This window comes from Hyalella azteca, unplaced genomic scaffold (assembly GCF_000764305.2).
Source record: "Hyalella azteca isolate HAZT.00-mixed unplaced genomic scaffold, Hazt_2.0.2 contig7573, whole genome shotgun sequence".
NCBI classification, from domain to species: Eukaryota; Metazoa; Arthropoda; class Malacostraca; order Amphipoda; family Hyalellidae; genus Hyalella; species Hyalella azteca.
In genome coordinates, this window is record NW_025937695.1 from 15,163 (window position 1) to 25,572 (window position 10,410).

At 38.3% G+C, this 10,410-nt stretch overlaps 1 protein-coding gene across 1 annotated transcript; it reads right to left on the bottom strand.

Moving 5' to 3' along the window:
* Positions 1-5,318: 5,318 nt before the first annotated feature.
* LOC108668372 (heat shock 70 kDa protein cognate 4) lies at positions 5,319-8,084 on the bottom strand. The gene is made up of 2 exons (XM_018155572.2): positions 7,867-8,084; positions 5,319-7,628 (listed from the first exon to the last, which is right to left on the bottom strand). The coding sequence occupies exon 2, from the start codon at positions 7,613-7,615 to the stop codon at positions 5,684-5,686; it is 1,932 nt and encodes a 643-aa protein (XP_018011061.1). The 5' UTR covers positions 7,616-7,628; positions 7,867-8,084; the 3' UTR covers positions 5,319-5,683.
* Between the last annotated feature and the right edge of the window lie 2,326 nt (positions 8,085-10,410).

Genomic DNA, 10,410 nt, shown 5'->3' on the forward strand with positions numbered 1-10,410 from the left:
ATCGACGTCTGCGTGGGGACCTCATTGAAGTATACAAGTATACTCATGGTCTATACAAGGTCCCTGAAGGGTTACTAGAATTTGAAACAAGAACCAACACCAGGGGCCACTGCTATAAGCTAAAAAAACTGCGCTGCAACTTCTCCACGCGAAAAAATTTCTTCTCGCTTCGAATTACCGACATGTGGAACAGCCTCCCCAATGACATCGTTGGCGCTCCAAGTATGAACGCGTTCAAGAACAGACTAGATAAAGCTATGGAAAAATATATGTTCAGATTTGAAATGCCTAGCTCCATATCAAACCCGGTGGAAGTCTAGAAGCTACTTCAAACTATCGTCAGTCATGAAAAGATCCGGTCAAATGACACGAGTTTAGATCTATGAACAAGGCACAAAAATGAAAAGAATCTGCGACAGGCCACATCAGGCCTACACTTCAGCGCCGACATCACTATGTTATGTTATGTAGTGCTTAAGAAAGTATAAATCTTTTAGGCGGAAAAATCCAGTAACCGCATAAAATTATGTAATATATATAAATCGTATAGGTCTCAGAGGGAAGACGGCCTGAACAGGGCTTGTCAGATTTAATTAGTCAGCGCGATCAAGACTGACGGGGTGCGCAGCCGTAGACCAGCAAATTAACGCTCAAATCAGCCCTGGAGCCAACATCAACCATCTAAATGCTATAGATATTGTCATCCTGGCACCTAAGCAGCTGTAGTCAATTGACCTATCTCACCACACAAACTTTAAAGCAACACTGCTTCAGCCACAAGTTGCTACTCCACATAGTTAACGGTCAATACGTTGTTCTCCAACGCTTTATAACCCATACCATACGCATCCCTCCGCTCCTACAGTGGCTATGCTCACAATTAATGGTTGTATCTACTTGAACATAGGATGAACATCCTAGCGGGATACCAATACCCTTACAGTCATCAATTATCAATTAATACGATCATCAATCATCAATCACTAGAATAATCAGTCATCAATAATTAATTAATATGATCATCAATCGTTAAGTACTATTACCAGCTATCAATCAATGTGTCAGAATTCATAAACATAGATATAGCACTTACAGCTCAATTATTATTGGATAACTATGTATAATCACATAAAACTATTAGTTTCATGTGATTTATTAGCAGAGTTAGTTTATTAATATTTATTATTAGTTTTTTATTATTTATTAGTTTTATGTGATTTTATTAGCTTAAAAAATTATGAATGGAACAAATAACTGCAACCGAGATACTAAACTGAATGAAATTTCAATTGAAGGCAAATCTGAATGAGAAGTTTGATGCTAATATTTTTGAAAAAATTTTACGAGCGAGCTTAAAGCTCTTCTCCCGACTTGTTTAGAGTAGAACCGGTTCTTCAGTTAACCGTAAGAGTTTTGCTGCATGCTGCAATAGCAGGAAAGTCCCGACCTTATCCTAACGTTGCCATCGGGGTAATCCTATACGGACGGCTTCATAAACTTGAACCGCAGAGTAGAAAATTACAAAGCGAGTAGCAGGGATTGTGGCTGCAGAGAATCCGATATTGACGGCCAGCGATGCCAGACTATAGATTCGATGAAAGAAAAATCACAATAAGCACGAAGTTGCAACCCTTCTGGCTGCTTAATAATAGCATTAGGTTAACTGAAATTGGAAGTTAGTAATTAATTCAGAAGTTTCAGAGATAAGTTGGGCGGGAGGCTAATAAAAGTAAATTTGCATTAAAATAAATGTTACTTCGCTAGAAAGACAGGTAGTGAATACTGACAGGTCGTGTCAGTTAGGTTTCATGGTATGACTTGGGGCCATTGACGTGTTCATTTCTGTTGCCGTTCAAATTTAAAATATTAAATAAAATTGTTGACTTACGTAACTTATCAGCTCATAGTGTTTCTATACAGTTACATTGCAGTGTTGGTACTACATTTCAGCGATGAATTTCCACTTGGTTTGTTGCCAGTTGTTCATTGCAGACTATGTTTTAAAAAAGTTCGTACTTTTTGTTATTATCTTGCAAACCATACGTAAATGTACACTTTTAGAGGTTTGATTATTAGCACCAATTTATTTTGTGAATTGAACGTATTCTACTGAAAATTGCCTAATTACATCGTCTATGTTTAAGTTGATACCAGCGTACAGATTATTGAAAGCATACATTGTAATCCGAGAATACGAGTTAAATTCTTTCCACAATCTCTTGACAGGGTGTCTGTAGCCATTCTTCGGCAGAGGCGGTGTGACAGGGAGGCATTATTAAGCTAGGTTGTAGCATTTCCCTTACTGCATTTGCTTACTTACCTGATTTTAATCTGTCTGATGCATTAGTATTTAACAATGCCATCTGTTTCTTGTCTTGTTCCAGCACTAATGTTAATTACAGTAACACCATTGCCAGCAATCCAACGCTTTGCAGAATTGTTTACATTATTTGCTAATTTTGCAGATGATAATTTTCCATTAAGCAAGACCATTGTCTAGTTAACTGCAACAAGTAACATGCTTTGCACGCTGATTTGAATTTTTACGCATTATTTTCTCGCTTAATGGATTTCCGGCAAATTTGGTGTTTACGATACAGTGAGGTTGCTCACGAGCGCGATAGTAGGAATGTTATTTATTGTTCTTTTCCATATTTCAGCCATGCCTCCGAAGCTATGTCATGAGAGTTAAAAGTCTTGTTTAATAGATACCTCCAAAATGTCAATCTTCATTTTGTGCTGGTACACAATTTCAAAATCGGTTCTTTCTTTAGATACAGAGATATGCTCCCTATTCATTTGCGATCGTCCCTGTTTTATCAATATTATTGTGCACAATGTGCATCTGCGTACGTCGGGATGACGTCTCGCAATCTTTATTCTAGGGCCGCTGAGCATATGGGCAGGAGTTGTATAGGACTGGTCAGTTGCTATCGCGCCCCCTCATTTGGCTGCGCGCACTCACGCCGAGCAATGTGATATAGAAGTCTGCTATAATTTCACGGATATCAAATCAGTCGTTTCTAAATTGGAATTGGTATTCATGGCTTTTAATGAACTCGAAAGTTCCCCCAAACCTTGAAATTCATCAAATTTTTAATTAATTAATTTAATTAATTAATTTTGAAGCGGCAAAGCGTCTGTTCTAATTTCAAGAGTATTATTTCAGCCGTTTCTAAAATAGAATTAGTATTCATAACTTTTAAAATTAATTCGAATGTTCTCCCAAACCTAGAAATTTATTAACTTTAAAGCGGCAAATTGTTTGTTATAATTTCAAGAGTATCTGTTCAGCCATTTCTAAAATAGAATTAGCATTCATAACATTTCTAAATTCAACTCGAAAGTTCACCCAAACCTAAAAATTTATTCACTTGAAAGCGGCAAAAAGTGTATTTTAATTTCACGAGTGTCAGTTCAGCCGTTTCAAAAATAGAATTAGCAATCATAACTTTCAAAGCTCGATTCGAAAGTTCTCCCAAACCTAGAAATTTATTCTCTTTAAGCGGCGAAGAGTCTGTAATAATTTCACCAGTATAAGTTCTACCGTTTCTAAAATGGAATTAGTATTCATGACTTTTTCAATTAACTCGAAAGTTTTCCCATATTTATCCATGAAGAACCAATTTTTCAGCATCTTTATCCATGGAGAACCCATTTTTGCCATTTTTCTCCGTGGGAATCCTTTTTTTTTAGCTTTTTATCCGTGTAGAATCCAATTTTTCCATCATTTTTAGCCGTGAAAAATAATTTTTCATCATTTTAAAAAAATGCTGAAAAATAGATTTATTCAGTCTCCGACTTCAGCATTTACCCTCCACTCATAAACGTGTTATTCATGCATACAATATCACACATTGATACAGTATATATAACAATAAAAATTCCAATTCACATTAGATAATCATACCTTCTTTCGGAGAATCCAGAGGAAGTTGCTGACCCAAGATGGCGCTTGGGCCCTGACTGCAATTGGATGTGCATGTACTGCAGCTTAGCACGGTTGATCACAAGCAATGGAATAGCAATGATCCTCTATATATACTGTAGTGTACAGATGAATAAAACCACTGGAACATCCCTGGCTATAAGAAATTTTTTCATGTTATCGTATTAGCATCCACATAGATTAAGTGTAGGTTAAGGTAGTTGGCATTAGAGAACTAAAAGCGCGCGAAGGAAAGGTTCGAAGTTGGTGGCATTGTGAAATTTTGGTGACGACCTCGTGTTGTTTAAGATAGCTTTCCGCTAAAACCTTTGAGTTAACGCATGTAAAGGGCCCTTGTTACATACCTAATGCATGTAATTTCGCCTCTTGAACCGGCCCTACATATTATTGCTTTTGTACGCACTTATTTAACGTATTATCGTATGATGAATATTCGATTTTATCAAAAATATGGATAAAAAGTAAATAAATGAACAAAAATATTGATTAAACCAATCAAACTTCTGGTGCAAAAACATTATAATTTAAACCCGGTCGTTTTCATTCAGCACAACTATCGTTTCGTTAATAAAACTTTCAGATGAGACTCTATTCAATTCTTTGTTTCGCTACCTTTATTAAATATTATTTTTCATTAATCAACAATTAATTAATCAAACAAAACAATTGCACATACAGTAGAGGCCCTAAAAGGAAATAACGCAAATATGACCGTTTTAATTGAATTTATTGGAAAACCGCTATTCGTTCTCAGAGTGTGTAAAATAATCTCGGAGGTGAAGCTCGAATTTAGCGCTGAAATGAAAAATGAACGGTATAACTATTAAGAAATGATATGAGCTGATATATTTCATAAGTTAACAAGCATGTTCAATACTTCTAATTTGAACGGCAACAGAAATGAAGACGGCAATGGCCCTAGTCGTACCTCAAAACTGATACAATAAGAGCAATATCTGGTTTGATACTCTCATACGTAGCCCCTCACAGGGACGACAGTTCGGCTGCCGTAGCCCCTCACAGGGACGACAGACGGGCTGCCGTAGCAACTCACAGGGACGACAGTCCGGCTGCCGTAGCCCCTCACAGGGACGACAGACCGGCTGCCGTAGAGGACGACAGTCCGGCTGCCGTAGCCCCTCACAGGGACGACAGTCCGGCTGCCGTAGCCCCTGCCGTAATTTCTTCGCACTTTTTGATCTTCATCTCATCATTTACGGACTACCCATTAAATAATTGTGTACTGATCACTACCTGATAATGAAAGATCTATATGAGCAAATATTGATTCATGCGAATTCAACTCATCATTACTTCAAGTTTCATCATTACTTCGGCAATGAGTCCAAGGACAGAAAAAAGAGAGCGATCAATTTAATACTTTTATTATATATAACCTACAAGATTATTTATACAAGGGTGTCAACTCACTCTGACTGTAACTAGGAGAATTTAATAATAAATTAAATAAAAATAGTACTATTTGTACAAATTCATCACTAACAAGCTATCAACTATACTAAGCACGATCAACAAGATAGTTACAGATCAACATACAATTACTCTAGACAATTACATTATGACTCTCCATGAACAGATTGAATTTCCAGATACCCGTTTAGTCATCATGATGCACGTCAATAAGTTACAATTCATTATAATTTTCTCTAGATAAAGTATTTGATACCAACACAACATTTACAAATAATACATTCAAATGTAATAATTTAATATTTAATCCACTTCCTCGATTGTTGGTCCGCCAGCTGATTTGCATCCCCCGGGCATGCCACCGTTGGGCATGGGCCCCCCAGCTCCTCCATAGAGCTGGCTGATCACGGGAGTGCACACTTTTTCCACTTCCTTTTGTTTATGCTCGAATTCTTCTTTCTCTGCCAAATGGTTAGCATCCAGCCATTTGAGAGCATCGCCACACGCGTCCAGGGCTTTCTTGCGATCATTTTCAGAAATTTTATCTTTCACTTTGTCGTCTTCAAGAGTTGACTTCATATTAAAGCAGTAGGATTCCAACGAATTCTTGGCAGAAATCTTTTCTTTTTGCTTATCATCCTCATCTTTGAACTTTTCAGCGTCTTGTACCATCTTCTCGATCTCTTCCTTGCTTAGTCGACCTTTGTCGTTGGTGATGGTAATTTTGCTCTCCTTGCCGGTGGACTTGTCAACAGCAGAAACATTCAAGATGCCATTGGCGTCGATGTCGAAAGTAACTTCGATCTGCGGGACGCCACGAGGAGCAGGTGGGATGCCGGAGAGCTCGAACTTGCCGAGCAGGTTATTATCCTTTGTCATGGCGCGCTCGCCCTCGTAAACCTGGATGAGCACACCGGGCTGATTGTCAGAGTATGTAGTGAAGGTTTGAGTCTGTTTAGTAGGAATGGTAGTGTTACGCTTTATGAGGGTAGTCATGACTCCTCCTGCTGTCTCGAGTCCCATTGACAATGGGGCGACATCGAGGAGAAGTAAATCCTGGACTGCCTCTGATTTGTCACCACTAAGGATGGCAGCCTGAACAGCTGCCCCGTAAGCAACCGCCTCGTCGGGATTGATCGACTTGTTAAGCTCTTTTCCGTTGAAGAAATCTTGCAACAGCTTTTGTATTTTTGGGATTCGGGTAGAGCCACCAACTAGGACTATTTCGTGAATATGTCCCTTGTCCATTTTGGCGTCGCGAAGCGCTTTTTCAACAGGATCAAGTGTTCCTCTGAAGAGGTCCGAGCACATTTCTTCGAATCGCGCGCGGGTGATGGACGTGTAGAAATCGATGCCCTCGAAAAGCGAGTCAATCTCAATGCTGGCCTGTGCAGACGAGGATAGAGTCCTCTTAGCTCGTTCGCACGCAGTTCTCAATCGCCTCAAAGCCCGCTTATTCTCCGAGATATCTTTCTTGTGCTTCCTCTTGAACTCCTGAGCAAGGTGGCTTACAAGACGATTATCGAAGTCTTCGCCTCCAAGATGAGTATCCCCGGCAGTTGCTTTCACTTCAAAAATGCCATCATCAATTGACAGGATGGAGACATCAAAAGTCCCGCCGCCTAAATCGAAGATGAGGATATTTCGTTCACCTGCTGAGCTTCCCTTCTTATCGAGACCGTAGGCGATGGCTGCAGCTGTGGGTTCGTTGATAATCCTGAGCACATTCAAGCCAGCGATGGCGCCAGCATCCTTTGTTGCTTGGCGCTGGGAGTCGTTAAAGTAAGCAGGCACAGTGATGACAGCGTCTTTAACGGCGCTTCCCAGATAAGCTTCAGCTATTTCCTTCATTTTCATCAAAACCATGGAGGATATTTCTTCAGGACTGAATGTCTTGTTTTCATTTTTGTATTCCACCTTGATCTTGGGTTTCCCATCAACATCAATAACTTTGAAAGGCCAGTGTTTCATGTCACTGGAAACAGTTTGGTCGTGATATTTACGGCCAATAAGCCTCTTGGCATCAAAAACTGTGTTGATGGGATTGAGGGCGACTTGATTCTTGGCAGGGTCACCGATGAGCCTTTCAGTGTCTGTGAAGGCGACGTAAGAAGGAGTTGTCCTGTTGCCTTGATCGTTGGCGATGATCTCGACCTTGCCGTGCTGGAATACACCCACGCACGAGTAGGTCGTGCCCAGGTCAATGCCCACTGCGGTCGCGGTCTTTGTTTTCATTTTGTACAGATATCTGCACACAGAGATAGCAGCTGTAAGAATAAAATCCAAACAATCCTACACAGTTCATACAATACAAAGGTTACGGGTAGATACAACGCAACATTCAAATAGCACCAAGATAGACATTTTTGCCATCGCTGTGATTTCCATGCAATGAACATTATTACAAGAAATCCAATAACAATTCAAGCACCAGATTTATACGAATATCAATCGAAAACAGACAATAATTATTATAGATATATTACCTGAAAGCTCGTTTAAGCCGTCTGTGTCTGTAGATCTGATTTCCTCTTCACACACCCGATACTCGCAATTGACGATGGAGATGCTCCACTCAATCGAGAAACTCACGAAATTATTAGCGTTATTGACAGTTTGTCGTCAAGAATTTCGATACGTAGCGATTGCGTATCCTTAAGTCACAGTTCAATTCTCGGTAGCTTCACTTTACTCGCTGGGTAGCTGATTGGTATCTAACTGCCGCCTGACCAGCACGCTGTTTATATAGCAGTCACCGCTGCGGGGAACAGTTTTCTAGAAGTTTCTATTAAACGAAAACTCTAGAGTGACGTCGCACGTAGAGGATGTTTCCAGATGTTTTGAGATGCATTAGAAGTGGTTACGTCATTTGCAGTCAGCATTAAACAAAATTTGTATTTGAGAAATGTAAAATTCCATATCGACAAGGAATCACATTGCGTTCCCGGTATTAGGCGAAAAAGCATCGGAATTAGCAAACTCACCATGATTTGAAAAAAATTCTAAGGTCGATAGGTTATCAAGCTTTTGTTGCACGTTCAATAGAAATCTTTCTAAATCCTATATCCATAAGTAGGTAAGCAACGTTAGCCGAATTTATTCTAACACTTTGAATAAATTTTCATGTGATCTGCTTAGAATGGTAGATGACTCTAATTGATGTTGCTCATTTAGAATTTCGAAAATTTTCCGTCGTTGATAAATTACACTTCAATAAAAACTGTGAGAATTTATGAATTAATCGTATTTATAGGTATACATATTATTCTAGATTCTAAAATGTAAAATAATTTTTATCCGTTTGTTTGCGATATGAAAAATTCTGCCGTTGGTCACATCATGTAATATAAATAAATAAAATATTAATCTTACGTCGTTAAACCGCAATGACAAATCAATTGAATATTTATTTCGCTCAGATGTAATAATATTGTTATGGCATTATATATCAGATAACAGAGACTAATAGTAAGTTCATTAACACATGCACCAGCACTACGACAGACATCATAATAACATTAAAATTTCCCGATATATTTTCACTTTAATAGAGACGAACAAATTCTGGATAGAATTTTTGTATGTAATGGCAACAAAAGTATAGAATTTTTCGAATGATCCTACAGCTAACAAATTAATTCAATGTTTCATAATCAGCATGACTGTGCACCAACACTAAAATGACAACGTGCGTCGTAATATATTTGCACACAAAAAATTAAAAAAATCTGAAATGCTTCTTCATCACAAAATAACGAATTCTTCAACATGTACACCTGCTAATAATTATTCCAGTAAATGATTTTAGGGCAGTAGATTCGTCTCTGCACAGTGAGTGACGATTAACAGTACCTATACTGATCGAAAAAGAGTTTCAACAGTTCTTCAGTAAATATACGAGATATAACTTCGATTCTAATTTTGCTGTATCGCTTAGTACTATGCGGTAAGCACTAGTAGGCTCGTGATCCACGGTAGGAAAATTTAATTTTTAATTCGCGGCTCTCGTTCATTTTTAATTTGGCATGTATTTATTAATTTATTTGATCATTCATCATTTCAAATAGTAACCGTTCGTTTCTTTCTTTCCATGCCGTTCATTTTTTTCCATTCAAGTGTCATCATAAATCACAATTAAGAAGAAATATGGATTCAGAAAAAGGTCGAGAAGAATCTAGACCAACGAATGCGTTCGAAGATGCATTGCAGAAGGTTCTAGAAGAGTCGGGCGCCAGGCTATAACGGTCGCGAGTTTCGTTTCTAGAAACTCCGCGGATACGAGAAATGAGAACAACATTAGTTACATTACATCGCTAAAATTACATAAAATGCAATAATAAAAGTGCAAATCAGTTAAAGTTTCATGTTCATTCATAATCTGCATAAAAATAACTAATGTTCTGTCTCTTAAGAGACAGAACATTCAACATGTCGAAAATTAAACAATTGTATTCTGTCCGAGACGTCCATACTAACAGCAGCATCTAAAAGATTACACAAAATAGAACGTTGATCTTAAATTCAATTCAGTAAGCATGGTTGATTCTAAATTATTATTTCTGTACCACTCTTAAATAAGTGCACTAAAAGTGTATTAAGAGAAAATATTTCAGTATTGCGTGCTAGAAAATTCGAGACACGTGCAGGGATGGACTGCTACATACCAGATGCCATGATCCTAGGTGGGAAATCTGACTCATAAATGATTAAGCAGGTCTGCATGTATGACTAACTACACCTATCGCTGCTGGAAATGGCAAAAAAATAAAAAAAAAATTTCAATGAGTTCCTCGACACTCCGAGGTTATCTTGATTCGAGCTTAACTCAGATCATAACATACCCTGTTGCAGGCATCGGTTAATTGGGCGCACGGAATGTTGCACTGCTCACCGACATGATTTGCTAGTAAAATACCTGCTTCATACATTTTAACTCAATGTGGCTTCAGATGTTGGTTCACGTTTTTTCACAAGTACACGCACAACTGAAAATTACTACATTAATTAATCAAAGCGAGAATTACTTTAAG

Excerpts from the sequence above, each read along its gene's own strand:
- LOC108668372 (XM_018155572.2), bottom strand. The coding sequence starts at position 7,615 with ATGAAAACAAAGACCGCGACCGCAGTGGGCATTGACCTGGGCACGACC.